This window comes from Lichenostomus cassidix, chromosome 3 (genome assembly GCF_008360975.1).
Source record: "Lichenostomus cassidix isolate B80296 chromosome 3, HeHo_3.0, whole genome shotgun sequence".
Lineage (NCBI taxonomy): Eukaryota > Metazoa > Chordata > Aves > Passeriformes > Meliphagidae > Lichenostomus > Lichenostomus cassidix.
The window spans coordinates 31,750,556-31,770,113 of NC_139483.1; the positions used below are offsets into that span (position 1 = coordinate 31,750,556).

The following is a 19,558-nucleotide window of genomic DNA, read 5'->3' on the forward strand; positions in this document are numbered from 1 at the left end:
TCTTAAAGATATCCTAAAATACACAACACTAATACTCAGCCTACAAGAAATAGATATACAATACAACACTTTTCAGGTGGGTCATTCTGAGCTTTTGGAGGTTGGTTCTTAATCCAGTGAATAACTGCAGATAAAGATTCACTGACATGCTGGTGTTTGAAAAATGAGGGTTAAAATACTTATCCAGGGTCACAGCTGAGGTCTGGTAAGAAAGAACCAATACTTACTAATTTCAAAGGCAAATTGTGTCTAGTTTAGCTACAGTGGTGTAAGATTTTAGTGTCTCAGCAGCTGCACTCTTTGAGAAGTGACAAAATGGGATGTGTGATCACTCCTTGGGCCACAGCTATGTTCATTAATTTAAAGTATTAAATATGCTGTGTCAAACAGCCAAGGTGAGGGAAAGGAGGTAGAAGGAGACATCTCAGGACATCCACACACATTGTTACCAGATTCTTCTGTTACAGAGTGAGAGATACGAGCTGCTAGTGGAAGGTAAGGTTGCCAAGAGACACTATTGCCTCAAACCATCCCAGCAAAGTTTGGTCTTCAGGCTTCCAGAAGTTGTGGTTTAGTTAAAAACTGGACTGTGTCTGGTTGAGTTAATCTGAACTGACAGCAACTCTAGCTCTCAAGGTGTTACTGATATATACAGCAATTCCAATAAATACTCTTATATCATGAAAGTATATATAAACTAGATAAAGACTGTGTTCTAATTATATACTTCAGTAAGCAATTAGAAAAAAATAATTATCTTGCACTGTGAGACCACTTTTAGGTTTATTCCATAGCCATCCTGTTCTGAGGGTAAATCATGGTTTTAATGACACAGAACTGGGAAGATGTTACCTACCTAGGGTTTACACGTCCTGAGTTTCAGATGGATTATTAAACTTGTATTTCCACTTTGGAAAGTTCAGTTAGCAGGTAAAACTTATGTATATATTTTCACTGTCCGGTGTAATCTTAGCCATGACTTCCTAAAGTGAGTAGGTCGTTGATCACAGCTTTCTTATGCTTTAAATCTTTATATGCTGGAATAATTTTACACACTGACCTGTGTGTGGTCTGTGTGTCTGACAAGCAACCGTCTGATCAGCAGCCATGGCCTAAACAGTTTTTGCCCCCTACATTATGCTATGCAAGTATTTATGTGGCTGTCCAGCAAATGAGAACTCATATCACAGAGTACCCATTAGTTGTTTGTGGCCTGTTTGTATTTCCTGGGTTATTTTTTGGGTTGTTTGTCATTTCCGTGGTATGGTTCATTGCATGGTTTCATAAATTTTTAAATGATATAGCTTTGAATGTCCAAACCAAAAAAAATTTAAACGGCTTTATCAGGATGCTTAAGTGCCTCTTCCTCTTAAGTCTCCTTTATTTGCATCTATCTGCAGTATGTTAGAATCAGTTTAGCATATTGCAGTTTTCCCCACTCCTTAGGGCTCTGCATGTGAGAGCTCTTGTCTTTTAGTCCCACAAGGCTAATGTCCTTACCATGTTTTTCTTTGCAAACACTCACATCTACCTTGCAATTCCCAACTAGCCATTTCACTCCAACAATCCAAATGAGGTAACACAACAAAGCTACATTTATTTCAAAAGGATTACCAATGTACTCTGCTGAAGGGATGCAATTTCTGTTTCAGAGCTGAAAAAGGGGTGATATGTCCAAAATCATTGTGGTGGTTGTTTTTTTTTAATCCCCTCAGCTCTGTCAGCTAGTCTAACAAATGATGATGTTTCTTTTTCCAAGCCCTGCTTTTGCTTCTTCGGTGCACCTCCATGTGAATGGAGCATGACTGGAAGATAGTTCAGCAGGCATCTGAGTTGGGAGAAGGCAAGCCAGTGACAGAACAAAAGCCCCTTCTTGGAGGATTGTGCCGAAAGTGTCAGGCTGCTCCTCGATGGCAGGTCTGTGTTTCCTCAGCCCCTGCCACTTGTTCTTACACTGTCCCTTCTGCTACACTAGCCTGGTTCACAACCTGGTAGCCACAACCACAAAAAAAGTGCATTTTCTAGCTGAATCAGTTTCCTCCTCAGATCTTTCATGGCCATGCCTTGGGTCATGGCAGAGAAGGTGATACAAAAGGAGGTGATGCCTCTGTTTGTCCTGGCTCAGTGCCATGAAAACTCACCAATGCAAAGTATTTGTTACTGCTCTTAGTTTGAGCTACTGTGTCTGAATGGTGCAGTAGACAAACACTTCCTATTTCTAGATTTATGCTGTATCTAAATAGTTACACTGGCAAAATTTGCAAGTGGAGGAGTGGTTTTGATAGCTTATTTTCTCAGTTCCTTAGAATGAAGAATACAGCAAAATGTCAACTCTTCCTGGTAAAATTGGCTGAACTTCAGTATTTGACAGTCTAACAGTCTATTGTGGTATGAATATTTTACACTTATAGACAAAATGCAAAGTCTCTGAGCACAGATTATATTTTCATTAATGCAGCTATCTATCTTCTTGCCACAGTGCATCAAAGTCCCCTATACCTCATGAGAGAATCAAATTGGAGTTTAATTTTTTTCTTATTCTGAAGGCAGAGAAAATGTTTCTGGGATGTGTCTTAGTTCTGCTTCTTTTTCCCCCCTCTTAAAATAACAAAGTATATTTTTATTTCAAAGCAACTTTCATTTTACAATAGTAAGTCTGTATAGGAAGTCTACAAAACATACTTTGTACAGTATCTCTAGTTAGATCAAAATTAACTTTATTTAAATATGGAAATGAATTTAATATCTGCAAAGCTAAAGCTTATATTTAAGTACTAAATTAAATTCATGAACCTCAGAAAACAAGCTAGCCATGGAATTGGTCCTTTGAATAAAAAACCACTGAAATGAATGAGAATTGGGGTGGTGCTTATCCTACAACACCAGGCTTAAGCCTGTGCCATTTGTGTTAGTGGAGATGAATAAATTGTGAATTAAGATCAGTCCCTCAGACCTTAACTTTATTCCCACTGAAATTCTGAAGTTAACCTGAGCAGGTAGCAGGGCCAGACTTGTAAAGTAAAATTATGAACACATTAATGGGACTTTTTATGGAAGATGATTTTCTCCCTTACTATCCTGCTGTAGATTTAAAAGGATAGTGTTACATTAGTTCTCCAAACATCATCTTCACAAGCAGATGGTCTAGAATTTTTTTTAATAAATGAAAGATATGCATTCTGAAGAAAGTAGCTTAATCAGAAGTGCTTAAATTGATGAATTTTCTATAACCAGGTTAATTTTGGTTTTGGTTATTACTAACTTAGTGAGTACAGCAACATTTTCATGCCCAAATAATCTTGACAGATGATTGAAAAGGAAGTGGTTCTGCTACTCATGAGCTAGGAGAATTTATCTAAGAATTAAAAGTACTATATAATTCCTCATGTAAACTGATTAAAGGCCATATATGATCATTCAGATGTATAACTTTTAGTTCCTTCTCTCATGCCAAGGCCAACTACTCCTGTGTCTTGGTTGACAGCTTTGTAAAATGCACTTTGGGCTTATTTATCTCTGATATGGCCTTTATCCCCTTACATTGCATGTTTTAATATAACAAACAACAAAGTAAGAGCTTTTTTTAAAGGTTAGCTTCACAATATTGGTAACATAAATATAATTCCAGTATTCAACAGTCCCATTCAATTACAATTATCCAAATGTCAGTCTGAAATCTTGAATTTGTGTTTTCCTCATATATATTTTTAAACATCTTCTAGATAACCACATTATCAGGGGGCGCCCTTAAATATTAAAAAATTATCAAGTAATCTTTTTTAAGAACAGCACAATGAACCTTCTGGGACATGTCAAAAGTCTGTTTCTTTGAGTATCCTTTCTTCTAATGAGGCCTAAAGCAAGTGCTCAGTGGAGAACCACACAAATTACTATCTTGAATACTCTGTCTCTCAGCCTCCTACAAATGGTTTGTCATTCAAGGATTTCCTAAGCTAGGGATGTCATAGAATATTTCCATGTCTTCAGTACCACTCACAGGTTTTTCTTTTCTTCCTAAGCGTGAAAATTCAGTGATTTGATAGTATGTTCTTGGGGATGTTTTTGGCATGGTATTGAAACATGCAAAGAACTTTCTCAAAAGAACAGAGAAGGGAAGAATGGAGTTTTGATGGCACTGATGTTCCCAACATCATTGCTTTTGCCTCTTGCAAGAGCAATTCCACTGACATCTTCTCAGTACTCCAGAAGCCCCCCATTTCTGAATTTCAGGCTGCTGGCTGACACTTTGTAGGCTCCAGAGGAAGGTCTTGGGGATGGAATCCAAGGCCTTCATTTGAGGGAGCAGGCTTTATTTACCAGTACAGGGCCCTTGAGCTTGGCTCGGCATTCAGTGGCGAGCCCCCGCTGCCTGTGGAGCACGGGGAGGAGTACTCATGGCAACCCATGTTGCTAGGCAGATGGATGATTGTGTTTTGTTCCTGCTACCGTGTTCTTGGGGATCCTGGCTTCACTTCCAGATATAATTAATGGTAATAAAGTCTGAAGGTTAAAATATATGGATCTCTAGGGCCATTTCTGTGCCTGGGTGGGATGTGGAACAGAATCCTGGCACTTACCTATAAAGAAAGAGCTTTTTTTCTGCTGGAGTTCTTTAGGCATAGTCCCAGAGGCCAAGCTCTGCCAGCAGCTCCTTGACATTGAAGAACATTGCTTCAGTAAAGAAATGCTTCCTTTTTCCTAGCAACTCATTTTTAATGTATGTTCAGTCACATTTCCTCAAATGTAGCTTTGTTGAAGCTGGACAGGAGGAGCTAAAGATCCATAGGATCGTAGCTGTACATGAGCAGTAAAATATATTTGCCAGGACAGTTCCAAAGCTGTCCCATGGACGGAGAAGGGTTTGAGATGCTGCTATTATCAGCAGCCTTCAAACCTGATTTTCCTCTTTTCTTCCTTCTGCAATTTACTTACAGACTCAGCCAGCCACTGAGCCTTTTCCCTCTAAAAGAACATCTCACCCTTCCCGCCTTCCCCTCTATTTCTTCCTCTCTTCTAATTGCATGGTCCAACTTCCTGGATGTGCTGATTGAGATGCTTGTCAGATTCTTTTCTGAATTTCTTAATAGGGCAGAACACTGTTCACTTTTTGATGGATTGTATTTTTACTACCTCTGTGACTCATATCTGCTCCCAGTGAGTGGCAGAGCCAGCACAAGGTAGAAGGAGGGTGTGCATCCAGCAGTAGGGAAGGAAGGGCAAGACTTGAATCTTCCCCTTTCAGCATCATTGAACTCCATATGTGTCAAGGAATCATATGCTGATATTTTATTTAAGAGGTCAGATTTTGGGCTTCTAGGTTTATTACCTGTATAAAAAGTAAAGGAAATCCCTTGCCAATTTATATACTTTTTGCTGTTCTGTAGGTGAGAACAGGAAGACTTTTTTTTCAAAGAAAGCAAAATTATGACAGATAAGGTAATATAAATATACCAGCAGCCTGAAAAAGGTCAATGGTAGCGGAAATAATAGAGGGCATACCTTTATGTCTGTCTCTGCCCACTCTGTTAGGCTTCTCTTCATCTAGTCCAAGCATAGGATCAAAGCCTGAAGTTACAAAGAGAACAAGCCAGAAGAGAAGCTGTCTTCCCACCTACACATCAAGGAACGAGGTAGCTGCTCTCAGTGTAATTTACCTAAATTCTGTAGGGAAAGATACAGCATAGGCAAGGAATGATGGAGTCTTTTTCTCATTTTTATCTGGTTGCTGTGTAACATTTGGGTGAACAGCTAATGTTTAGATAATACTCTGCTTTGAAGAGTCTGTTTCTGAGTCACTGAGATCAGCTGCTGATCCCAGAGGAAGAGTGGAATGAAGGTACACTTGGGTCATTCATCATATTTTTCACATAGGTGAAAAAGGGTACAGTGACATGAAAACACCTGCTGAACAGCATAGCTGTAGCCATTTAGCTGCAGAGGAGCTATAGGTAGAGTCCTGTCACAGAATCATAGCTATCCACCTACTTTCTCTGTGAAGGACAAATGACTTCTTTGTGCCTTCAGTTATGTGGTCCCCAAGGACCCACAGAGAGAGTCCTGTAATGAAGGTCTTTGGCAAATGTTTGGAGCAAAGATGTGTCAAGATGCTTGCAGCCCTAAAGCCATGGGGGGACACAGCTTTGTAGGATGTTACTATACCTCCCTGAATTGCTCTATGTCTTACGTCACTTCTCCCATTTTAGACCCATTTTTTATTGCTGAATAACATTTCTGAAAATATGCATGGAAAATATGCAAAATGTGTGATAGGACCCTGATAGCAGAGAGGAATGTGTGTGATGAAATAAGGAGTGGAGGTAAGGGAGCCTTGTCTATGAGACTTCAGTGGATTCACACTTTATATCAATAACGCTGGATTCTTCCATAATTTTCCTGAGATATTTTCTGACATTTTTAAAATGAAAAATCACAATTTTAAAAGGGTATGTTCTCTTCAGAGGAGCTCTGTAAAGATCTTGCATGCAGCAGCTGATATTTCAAGCTGTTGAATTAGTAGTTCTGGGTTTCCTTTTGTACTTGTCTGTGCCAAAATGTGATTAGTTATTTCAGCCCACTCATACCCTTGGTTTGAGATATCTGTGCATTAAGTTAGAAAGGAAACAGCTATGTGGTTCAGGTCCAATATCTGATCTGCATTATAATTATTAACATTCTTTTTCCCTACATAGATTTTTCAAGATACATTGCCAGGAAATTTTAAAGCAGCGACTTCTCATTTTGAAGTGCTTTCTCATTCTGTATTTTGTTCTGCTCCTGGAGACAGGCAAGACACCAAAGCCCTGTATGTCAGGAATTAGGAGAATAAGGAGAAACAGGTGCTGACAGTTGGCTGCAAGCTACCGGAAGCAAAACTCCAGGCTGGAGTAGACAATGCAAATGAAGCACTTTGATTTATAGTAATTGTTGTGAGTGGAATCTCAACAACATGGACAGGACAGTGCAAAATGCTGTTTGCTGAAATTTGAATGAGTTCTAAGTCACTGAAGATTCTGCAGCTAGGCTAAAAGTATCAAACTTAAAAAGTTTGTTACAAACATCCAGGATTTGAGCAAGGCCTTTATATACTCAGAACAACACTTTCCCAAAGGAGCTATTGTAGCAGCTCATGAGGGCCAGAGTCAGCAACTACAATGGGATGTAGATGTTGTGGTGTAAATGATGTGTCATAGCTGTGGGTACTTCACAATTTCCCCTTCTTTCATCAGCTTTTATACACTGCTTTTGTTACCATCCCTCTTGGAGGACACAAAGATAAGCATCTGTCAAATGGGAAGGGGTTGTGAGGAAAGCCAAGTGCAAGTCCTGGAGAAATTGCTGGGAAAATGGTGAAGGTGGATGGCCAAGTGGAGTTACTGTCGTATCATGTGACAGTTGGAGTGACTCACTCCAGTTCAAAGTCTATTATAAACACACAATAATCTCAATAAATCTACACAATGTGTAATATTTGTATTTATTTTAAAACAAACTGTTGTTCATATTTTGGGCATGGATTTGTCATGAAAACCTGAATAACTAGAGCAGTATTTTACTGAGCTTTTTTTAGGGATATGTAGTAAATACTTTGAATTAGTGTAGCATTTGTAGAAGAGCTGTAAATATCATATGATGAATGATCTGTGAAATAACATAAGAAATCTAATGCTGGGCACAATATTCAAGAGCATGAAATTCCACATTTGGGGTAGGGGACAGAAGAGATTGAGAGAGCTCCATCCTTGCCAAAACAATGTGTTTCTCACTTTTCTCCAGTTTCAAACATGTGACTGACCCACCACCATCGACCTGCAGTCAGGAAATACAAGTTTTCTGTGTGGAGGGGTTAAGGGAATAAGAATTAGGACCACTGTAAGATTGAAAGATAAAGGCCTTTCCTTCTGCTCCTCCATCCTCTAAATTTGTCTGCCATGCTGTTCTCACCAAAATTTCTGTTCGCAACGTGAGAGGAAACAAATCTGTACTCCTCCTGCAGTCAAACGTAGTTTGAAATATTTAGTTACCTTAATAAACTGCTCAAATCAGTAGATAACCTTTCAGAGGGATCAGCTTTGTTAGAGAGCATAATCAGCTGTTTTCCCAACAGAGTAAAGATGTATCCTCTTGGGTTTCTATTATACCCTCTTTACTCTGAGCCATGTTCAATAAAAAATGCAAAAATAAGTGGCCGAATGACAAACAGCAAATGTTAAAATGTTATTAAGAAGTGATTTCTTTTAAAATAAAGAAGCCCTATTTAGGCTCAATGTGGGGTTTTTTGAAATTTCAGGTTTCCATGAATGCTGAGAACATCATTAACTGTTTGAGAGGTGGAAAGGAGTGTGTGAGGAGGAGTCATCCACACGGCTTTGCAAAACTTACCATCCGACAAACAAGCACCTGCTGTGGTGAGGAGAAGGTTTTAGTTCTAGGAATTCCATCAGTATTTATTTTCTAGGAATATATGGTTGCATCTTGCCAGAATATTAATATTTGGGTGTTTTTTTTCTACTTTCACAGTTGTTTTAGTCAGAAGAACCAGGCATTGCACGCCTGTCTGCTAAAACACACAGCTAAATTTAAACCGCACAGTTTTATTTAATATCACCAAGACAGAATATTTTAGCTGGTTCGGCGTGATGGTATTTAGAATAAAATGTTCTTTCATTTTCTGAAGCTCAGACACATGGAAATCTCCGCGATTGCTGGGAAAACTGTATTTTTAAAAGCAATTGAGTCCTTTGAAGTGTCAGGCTTAAGGGGCTCACTCGATTCCCGTCTGAAAGGGCGCTGGGGTGCAGCGGGGGCTGTGCAAGGAGCTCGGGCACATTTTGTGCCTCTTTAGCACAGCGGGGAGCGACGCCCGACACCCCGTGGGGTGTGAGGAGAGCGCCCGAGCAGGCCGCGTCGCCATGGCGACAGCGCGGCGCTGAGGCCATGGCGGAGAAGAAGGAGGAGAAAGAGGAGGAGAAGAAGGAGGAGAAGGAGGAGAAGAAGGAAAAGAAGGAGAAGAAAGAGAAGAAGGAGAAGAAGGAGGAGAAGAAGGAGGAGAAGAAGGAGGAGAAGAAGGAAAAGAAGGAGAAGAAAGAGAAGAAGGAGAAGAAGGAGGAGAAGAAGGAGGAGAAGAAGGAGGAGAAGGAGAAGGAGGGCGATGGTAAGGCCGGCGCCGGGCTCCCCGCCCGGCGAGGTGTGCGGGCGGGCCGGGGGCCGGGCTGGGGGCCTGGCGTCACCGAGTGCGGCCCGCCTGCCTCAGGCCTCCGGCGGCGGGAGAGACCGTGGCTCTGCGCCCATCGAGCTCCGGTGGCTTGGCCGGGGCTGGTGCCAGGGTGGCACACGGGCGCGCTGAAGGACACAGACACAAATATAGACATACACAAATACGCACGGACATACATCTACACACACACACACACACACACACACACACACGTATATACGTGTATATACAGCATCTTCAGCATCCTCTCGAGGGGAAGCAGAGGGCCAAACACTGATCTGTTCTCCATGGTGACCAGTGACAGGACTCGAGGGAATGACATGAAGCTGAGTCAGGGGAGGTTTAGGTTGGATATTAGGAAAAGGTTCTTCACCCAGAGGGTGGTTGGGCACTGGAACAGCTCCCCAGGGAAGTGGCCACAGCACCAAGACTGACTGAGTTCAGGAAGGGTTTGGACAATTCTTTCAGACACTTGGTGTGATCTGGTGTGGGGCCAGGAGTTGTACTCGATGATGCTTGTCATCCCTTCCAACTCAGCTCATTTTGTGATTTTAGATATGTATGTGCATATATCTGTGCATGCACATATGTGCATGTATGTATGTGCATGTATATGAAAGCAAGCTCATGTGCATATTTACACACACACAGAAATACACCCCCTGACTCCCCATCCCTTTCAGAGTGGCCACACTGCTGCCTCCATCTCCGGGCAAGAGGCTGCTCTCAAGCACTCCCTGCCACAGGGCTGGCAGCCTTATGGTGGTGTTGCCACCGCACAAGGTGCATCCAGGCTGGATGGTGGTGAGGCCAACCCCCTTGTCATGGCATGGGGTGGCTGCCAGGGCCGCTGGGATGGCTGAACCTGCTGCTGGCTGGTTGTGGCCCCTTGCAGTTGTTCCTGGATGCATTGGGCTCTCTCTGACAGAAAAAAATAATCTGTGCTGCTGATAGCACCATGGCTTATTTTTAGAGGCCAGTGTGTTCTAGTTTAGGGAGTATTGCCAGAAATTCTATTTTATAGGCTAAAGGTAATTCCTTCTTCAAGGATATTCAAGTATCATTTCAAGGAAAACATATATTCTGTAAAGCCCACAATATTGTGACTTCTGAAATCTGTCCTTTCTGAAAGTAAACTTGTGTGTGTTGCAGTAGTTTGCAAAGTCTGAACATTGTATTTGAAATAATATAATCAATGGATTATTTAATATTTTTTAGGAAACAATGGATGCCGCAGAAAAGTCTTGTATAAATAGTTGCTGTGGATGGTGCTAAATGACTAATTTGATCTTGGTACAAGTATTTCTGGCTGCACTTTGCAACATAGCTGTCTCGCAGAAATTAAACAGTAAGATTGATGTAGTTTCCTTGAGGACTGTTGTTAAAGTGTTGGGTTTTTTATTTAATATTGTTTTAAATTTTTGTTTAGTCTTGTGGAAGCGTATCTTTTGCATCTTGCTAGTGTTGCAAATGAAGCTGAGGCACAGTGCTGGCAGAAGTGGATGGAAGTGATAGGATAGCAGCCTAGAAGTCTGCCGAACCGTCTGAGATGAGGGAAGTAGTATTGGGAAGCCTGTCTCCATATATTTTGGGCACCCATGTGTATAATGTTGAGATTTTGTGCCATTTTGTCAATCCACAGCCAGAAACTCATGGAGAAAGAAGGTCATGGGGTTTTGATTGCTCGATTAAAGACTTTTAATGCCTTTTTTTTGTAGGTCCAAAGTGAGAACACTTTGTAAGAAGTTTAATAATTGTATTACTAAAGACAGAATCTCTTGGGTTTTCTGCACTTCATGTTTTTTAACATCCTGTAAAACACTATTCCCAGTGGGGCATCAGATGTCACCTTCTAGAGGAGAACTGTACTGTCATCCTAAATGACCTTGACCCATAAACTCCATCCCCAGCCCTACCAATGGATCATGGAAAGTGACATACTGGACTTCAGTTTCTTACCTGTAGAATGGGGACAATAACTTGTGTCACACGGACAAGACATCTGAGTTGCCTGTTGTCACTCACGAGAATCACAGCCTATTATTAGGCGAACCAGTTGCTTATTGCCCTGTAAAGATGCCTCATTACTGTAAACACGGCTGAGGAAAGCTAACACTCAGTGTCTCATTAACAGAAGCTATCCCCTAGGATTAAGTCGCTTATGCCACGTCAGAGTTGCTATTAGCCTTCCTGCTGATAGCAGTTAGAGGGTTAATTAGGATTCCCCGATTCTGGATTCACACACTGATTATGCTTTCCTCCAACAAGTATTCCACATCTATGCAAGCTGCAGGTTTTACTTTGTTGTGCCTCAAACTAATAGTATTAGTTGTATTGTGAAATAATTAGTCCTTAGGGTATTCCTCTCGGTTCTTTGTAGAACTGCAATTCTACCAGCTTTCGTGGAAAGGTTTCCCTTAGGTCCTATTATTTTCAAGTTCTGTCTTCTTCAAAGTTGAAATGCCTGCTTAAATGTTTTACAGATATACATGATGTACACAAGGAAAAATGGTGAAAGGCCAAATCCTGCTACCTCTTGTGCATGTAACTTACATGAGTATTACGCTCTAGCTTATGCAAATGTTGTGAATAAAATCCTGTGTGTATGTAAATGTTAGTGGGATCATGTGCATAGTATATGTAGCTACGTGTTTTATGTCTGAATTTATATCTCTACACTTGTGCTTTCAACAATGTTAATGTTTTTTCTTCATACCTATCTGATTACACTAGAATATTTGTTTAATCTTTCACTTTTGTACATTTGTCCCTATCTTCCCTCCTATCATTCTGTTTCTCCTGTTCTGCTACTTAATTCAGTCTGTCAGTTCTTCCATTTGCTCTCTGATGCTATCTTTGTAGTTTGACATAACATGTCAGATTTTCTAAGTTTTAATACCTCTGATCTCAATACTGATGTTGTTAGAACCTGAAAGCAAAATGTCAGACTGGTAGTGCCTCAAGTAGAACTAGACTGAAGACATATTTTCCTCCATCTGGGATCTCAGAAATTGCATGAAAGTACATAAAGGAGAAAACACGCAGTGTTCCTGTATCATTATGGAAATGTTATGTAATTGATCTGTATTAGAGTTTTTCAAAGACTATATTCTTTGTGCATATTTAAAATGCAATTAATAAGTAATGAATTTTAATCCAGAGGGAAGTATATTGAATAGTCTGAGCTCCTGCTTCACCAATTTATGCCTGTATGGAACTAAAAAACTAGTTCTGGATAACAGGTGTCCTCCAGAAAGTTACTTGATTCTGGTGTGAAGTCCTATGGAGAGTAACTGTTCTGCAATGATTTTCTCTGGTAAGTGACTAGTAGTTGTTCTGGGTAGTTTGAATTACAGATGCAGTATGTAATTAGGCCTCACAAAACCTCTTCCTGCCACGGATGAAGACACACTGTCATGTGGAGCTTGGGAAAGAGTTTTCACTCCTTTTTTTTGTATGTCAATACAGTAACAGTGTGCTCAGTCATACATGTATGTCTGCTCTTTGCCTGCCCCAGTTTGCTGCATGGCATGCTGGTGAAATCAGAGATAGTGAAGATAACATTTGGTAAGAACTAGTTAAACATTCAGCTACTACCTTCTTGCAAAGAAGCAGAATTACGCCTTTATCACCTGCCCTGCTGAATCTTCTCGTGCCTGGAAGCAGGATCTAAACCTTCCCTGTCCATGTCACCTCACATGGCTTTTCCTGCTTTTGTATTGCTAGATATACTGAAAATGTGCTATCTCTGCTCATTCTGTTTTAATGAAGTTTTGAGTCGAAGCTGAGAGAGCCTTGTAGCTGCCGTGAGCACTGTAGGCAGTCATAACCATTAATTCTGCTTGGAGCACACTTAATTAACATGAGAGTTTCAAACCTGACACAGAAAAGCACTTAAGCTGTGCATGACTTCGGGGAATTCCACTGAAAGGAATAACATGATATACACGATACTTAAGCATGTGAGTTCTTTTAAGGGTTTTGCTATATTGAGCATTTTAAAATGTATTTTAGAGATGAGCATTTTCACAGATGAGCATCAGCATTTGAAAGGTACAAAAGTTATGAATTAAACACAATAAACCTTCAGGCTAAAGTAGTCCATCAGACAAATTATCTCTAAGTTAAAAGGTGGCAGTGTTTAATTTATGGGGAAAAATACAAAATTAGTATGAGCTGTTAAAAATAAGTGGCTTTCTTAAGGCTTCAAGCAAGCAATATTTCAGCTCTAGAAGAAAATCTGAATATACGAGATCACTTAGAGACTCAGTGTGCAGTTTTATCACAGTGGAATTTATAGATGAACACTGAATATTTTTCTGTCCTCTTGTTGTCATTGCTGTAAGAAATTACATGAGGAGAAAAGTTTATAGCCTTTATTAGACTGTCATGCAGTTTAACATGCACCCTGACATCAATGGGATTTATATTTTAATATTTGTACTTACTTAGGAGTGAAACAAAAAATAAATTATGTCCATCTCCCATGACAAACCTGGATTGTAGATCGGATCCTGTTGGCTATACTCCCACAGCAAAAATTGATCTCAAATGGATATAAAATAGGTAATTGCAGATTGACAGTTCTCTTGTTTCCATGGTGCATAAAATGGCAGAAATTTTTCAGTTTGGCTCTACTTCTAGCTCATTTATTGCATAAAAAATTGGATGGTGTGCAGAGAAAGGCTTTAAACTTTTTTGTCTTTTCAACAATGCCAACCAGTGAGCTCGAGAACTCCCACAAATTGTCTTTCCAACAGTAGTTAACATGTTATTAAGAATTTCCATGTCTACATACTAATTACTCTGAGAGCTGAGGGGTTGAGAGGTTTTTTTACAGTTTAGCAGTACCTGTATTTTGTGTGAACAGATACTGCTTTGTTGCTATTGGCAATAAGATGTGTTGGGCAAGACTGTGGAAGGAAAATGGTCTTTTGGGTAACAAAAAATGTGACATGAACCTGTTGTCACAGCAAGTGTTTAGCCCCCGGCTGGAAGGTGGCCATGCAGACAGAGGTGTTGGTCACACCATTGCTCTGCCCAGGCCAAATCCTGCTGTGGGGTCCAGCTGTGCTGCTGTTTCCTGTCTTGAGATTATGGGTGAGGTGGGGGAAGAAGCTGAAAATAGCTCCTACACATCCTGTGAGGTATCCTGAGGGCAGCAGCAGCTGTGGCAGTGATGTCCCAGCCCAGCCTCTGTGGAGGTGGGCCATGTTCTCAGCATGGCAGTGACATGGAAAGTGAATGGGACAGTCAGTGATGGAGCTCGGGGTGCTGCAGAGGTGGCCAGAGAAGTGGAGCTTGCAGATACCCAGTGGGAGGGTAAAGGCTATTGGCATGGGGAGGGGCTGGAGGTCTCAAACCTTCCTCAGGAATACATGCTGCCTGATGGCTTTCAGCAATATTTTTATAAATGGCCTTAAATTGTAAATGCCTACCTTTAAGAAAACACAGACTCCCAACTTTTTGGAGAGGTATCATCTTTACTGTTCAATGTTGCATAGGTGTAGGTAGGATGTGACAGCCTCATGAACATAAGGGATGGAAGGGAGTTTCTTGAGTCCAGCCTGGGGCTGTATAGAATCCTAACCTTCAAAAGCCTTCCAAGAACCATCTTTGAAATGGTAAGGATTATTGTGTCACTGGTGTAAGCTCACAAGAAGTTCTGGACCTTTACTGCTTGATGGTCAGGATGAAAATGAGACACAAATTCTGAGGTTCATTTTGTAAACAGTTTGCATCCTTTTCCAAGTTTGCCAACTTTCTCCTTTAGCTTAGCCTGCTTGAAATGATGAATGCCAGAAATGTCTTATTCCCCATTGATGTTAAATGGATATGTCAGTTGTCAGCTGAAATGCTGTTCAAATTCAGAATATTACTCTTAGGTAAACAAAAAGAAAATTGGAGGTTTGTATTCATTCGTGGTATGTAAAGAAAGTGTGATACTTTCAAGGCAGCGCCTTAAAAACTGAGCAGCTGCAGCAAACTTCTGTAATCTCTTGCCATTTTATTTCACTCAAACAGTCTTCCTTTGCTTGGGCTAAGACAGAGTAGTGCAGATAGAATTGCAACCAGTCTAGAAGCTATTTTTTAACCCATTTAAGACACTGTCAGGCAAATTGAAGGGCTTCTGATGTGTTACATAATAACAGCCTGTATTGTCATACTTAAACCCCTCGTTCTCCCATTATATTGTAGATTCAAAAGAACATTTACATACTGCTCTATTCTAGCAGCAGTACTGTGGTACTGCATTTAAACTTCATAATGTCTTATGTTTAAAATAAATTACTTCTCAGAGCACTCATATCTAGTTGATTCTGGTACCTGGTTCCAGACCACTTGAGCAATCAGTGAGCAGAGGCAGTTCAGGAGACATATTCAATTTATGAGCATTTGCTGCTGCCACACATGCAATCAGGTGTATGTTGTCAGTGACAAGTGACATGGTGCCCTGTTGGGACATCCTTGGCAGAGTGCGCTGCTCTTATGGGTCCCACTGCAGCATGTGCATTACTGCTTTTCACTGAAACTTGGTGTGATGCATATGTGGGTGTCAGAGTTGTCCTTTGGGGCTCTGCCATTTGGGGCCAGCACTGTGGAACGTCCAGGAGAAATGGGGACAGATGACAGATGCCTTCTGCAACCACACAGCACAGCAGCAGGGCTGTGTTCTGTTGGTGTCACAGCCTGTGTAAGCTGTTCTTTTTCAGCTGCAGCTGGAGATACAGCAAGACTCAGCATCACCAGGGGAGCTATATATCCTTGCAGGGCAGTTTGCTGGTGGTGATGAAAGAGAATGTAAGTATGGGCTAGACACAGCTCTTTCATTATATCCCAGGTGTGGCTGAGATGAAGGATATAGAACAAATTGCAGTGAGATTACTGTTTTTGCCAGCTCTAGGCTGCCACAGGAGTGCTGGCTGGTGCAACTGCCAGAGTTGGGGTTTCAGGGATGTGCAAGATATTCCTAATGGAGATTTATGCTGAATTTATCTCTGTCTTATGAAAAGGGACACTGCATGCAGCTGGTATCGACTTCAAAAGTATCACAGTTATTTTTTGCAGGCTAACAAATGTCAAGTGCTGACATTTCTTTCACTTCACTGAAGGCAGGATAACATCATGAAGTGTAAGATAATCATTGTATAGAACTTACGTATATTACAGGCATGCAGAAAACAATCCAGATCTACACATAGATTGGACTTCTTGCTTGCTTTGGATGACTGAAGGCACATTTCCACATCATCTGCTCAGAAAAGAAGATATTTTATATAAAAAGGAAAGGATTTGTCCCCATAATTCTGGAAGTTAGTGTGACAGAGCATGTTGTGTCACTGCCCTCAGTGTTGTTTGCATGCCATAGCAAGTACTTGGCAACTTGTCTGTGGACACCAGGTAGCAGGAGAGCTCTGCTGTTAGAGCTGGATCTGTGCAAATGATTAGGGTGAGTGATATTAAGCAGAGCTTTCTACTTTGGCTCATGAAGCTCTAGGCGTTGTGAAGTCAGACTCAGCCACTAGTTGAGTAGCAGCAAACTGATGATGTTCTTTGCTGGCTGAAATTCAGGTCATAATTGAGACCAGTTAGGTCCAATTTGGTAGCATGATTCTTCCTAAGAGTCCTTATTGCATGCTGCTTCCAAAGTAATAATCTGCAACAGTTGTGAGGCCTGTGGAACTAAAGCAGCATGGCTATGGCCAACTGCCTGGGAGGATAGGCAGGGCCAGGTCCTGAGAGCTGCAGTGGAACATTTCATGCTATGCCTCTATTGTAGCTTTAAAAATGTTACAGCTACTTCTGGCATAAAACGTTTGACAGTTGATCAAATGAAAATGTGTGTCACTATGATCCAGGAGTCAGTAGCTTTTTCTGTCCTGTAACTTTCCCATGCCAGCGTCTTGAGACCCATGTCATCAAGCCCTTCCTTGCCAAAGTGCAAAAAGGCTAAATGGGCTTGAGGAAAAAAGACGTGTTTCAACATTTGACCAAATACTAGGGTGAAAAAAGAAGAAACTGGCTTTTCTGCAAGAACTCTGCAACAACAAATGCAGAAAGTATGGGCAAGCAGACTTGTGTGAAATCTGGGAAGAGAGAAACCCCCAGGGCCAGGGTAGGTGCTGTTGTATTGTGAAAGATGCTCAGGAGGACTGCCAAATGTTCCTGCTGTAAGTAACGATGACTCCAGATTCCTTCAAGCTCTAAGAGATTATCTCTCATTTTGATCTGAGGTTTGAGCATCTACAGAGCAGCCACTGCAGGCATTCCTTCTGTTTCCCAGGGTTATGTATTCTCCAGAGGGTACAGACAATAAGATGTGTGTTATAGTTCACAGCACAATCCTGCACTATTTACAATGACAGTGGGTCAGGACACAAGGAGTAAGGTGCTTAAGGAGATCAGGTCAAGGCATTAGCTCTCACTCTTGAGTATTTCAGAGCTCAGAAAGATTTTGTATTCATGGTGATGAAAGTCTTTAATCTGTAGCTACAGGTGAAGGTGCAAGACTGAGCTATGAAGTCACACAGCAAGGTGCTTGTCATTGGGCATGAGCTGTGGTACCTCCAGCAAGGGACTGGGAGGGATGCAGGAGAAGCTCAGGGCTGCAGCCCGATGGAGCAGGACCAGAGCAGCAATAAATTGGGGCTGGAGAAGGGCTGGGTGCCAAATATTTGCTTGTGCAGTTCCCTGCTACTTAAAGCTGATAATCATAGTAATCTCCCTGCCTGGTGTCATCCTGGCTGGTCAAAACAGAGAGCAGAAAACCTACCCATGCTGTGTATGCAGGAATCCAATATGCATTGCATTTTCTGATGGAAGGGTTTCTGCCCACTATCACCAGCAAGGTAGTGGATGATTACCTCCACTGGAACATTTTCCTTGTGGATGTAAAAGGAATGCTCTAGAATGGCTTAAAAATTACTCACTAGAAGATGCATCAGAATATCTTGCAATTTTAACTGCAAATGGGCCAACTTATTTTTTTTGTTTCTGACTTTTTTCCCTGGATGTGCTGCTAGGTCCAGAACATTTAATCAGCAGGAGAATCTAGAACTGTATCCAAGTTCTGGCCCCAGCCTACACACTTCCAAGACCTGGGCTAGCCCATCTCAGCTAGCTGCCGCTGTGGGCCACTCAAGAATCCCTGCCAGAGTCTGTGTCATCTTAATTGCTTTGACCTGGAACATGATGCACCCTGCATCCCAGATGCATGGTCTCACCAACAAGCCAGCCACTGCACCTCCATTTCTCCTCTTTGTCAGATGCAGATCAAATCAGAAATTCATTCTGTGAAGTGAAAGTAGGAAGAACTCCTTCTGTATCATCCCACCAAAAAAACAAAACAAAAAAAGTTTAAGAATTGCTTACTCATCAAACCTCAGTGCTTCAGGTTTGAGAAGACTGAACTCTATCTTAGTATAGCCAGGTAGTATTCCTTGATCGTTTCCCAGGATTACCGACTTCTCTGCTGATGCTTATGAAGACAGATGCTTCGGTATCTATAGATATATATGCAGATACAGCATATCTACACAGATTGTGTACAGTAAAAAATCAGGACATATTTTGCCAAGCTTTTCCTGGCATACATGAGGTGCATGGATTGATATATACCTGCATTGCATCACTCAGACTGGCTGCCTACAAGGGAATGATTTTTCTCTGTAGTGTTCTGCCTCAGTATGTCCCAGGACTATGTAGACTCAGGTTGCCCTCACCAACAAGGTGCTTAGGAACTCTTTGAGCAGCAGGAAGGAAGGATTTTCTTGCCTGTAGGGCAGACACATGAAGAGATCTGAAGATGCAGAAAATAATGGTTTGTTGGTCCCCTCCAACACAGGGACAATTTTGTTTTAGAGCAAGCATCTGTTAAGGAATTTTCAGAGGTAGCAAGGGTATCCCTCATATTTTGCCCTTCTCCATTCCCCTAGGCAAATGCATTACCTGCAGGAAGCCCAGGCAGGGGTTGTAGTTCCACTGCTGCAAAATATGCTGACATTGTCATCTGCATCAGCTTTAAGAAACACAGAGTTAAGAAATGCAAGCTTTGGACAGAGCAAACAGGATCCTGGTCAGGATGTGGGAGTCAGGTTTAATAGAGCAGCTGTTCAAGGTGTTATATCATAATGACTGAGACCAGACAGGTATGAGTTATCAGGGACTGAGGATACGGAGTGATCTCTGTGGAGTGTGGTGAGCACTGCCTGCCCAACACAGAGCAGGGAAAATAATGGCATCTTGCAGGAGCAACCAGAAGTGACAACATTAAAGTGGGCTTGATAACCATCAAGAATGTGTACCATGAGGGAAAGAAATATTTTTTCCACTGATAAAGAATCC

General features: G+C 41.4%; 1 protein-coding gene across 2 annotated transcripts in view; it reads left to right on the top strand.

The window, feature by feature from the left end:
- Positions 1 to 8,290: 8,290 nt before the first annotated feature.
- The window catches only part of DRC8 (dynein regulatory complex subunit 8), a 32,110-nt gene continuing 20,842 nt past the window's right edge, over positions 8,291 to 19,558 (top strand). The window contains exon 1 of one of the 2 annotated variants that reach the window (XM_085055177.1): positions 8,291 to 8,405. In XM_085055177.1, coding sequence (XP_084911303.1) covers positions 8,294 to 8,405 — 112 coding nt within the window. In that variant the 5' untranslated portion in view covers positions 8,291 to 8,293. Of the gene's footprint in view, positions 8,406 to 8,723; positions 9,152 to 19,558 lie in introns of those variants that run through there. The other variant, XM_085055176.1, reaches the window with a different exon arrangement.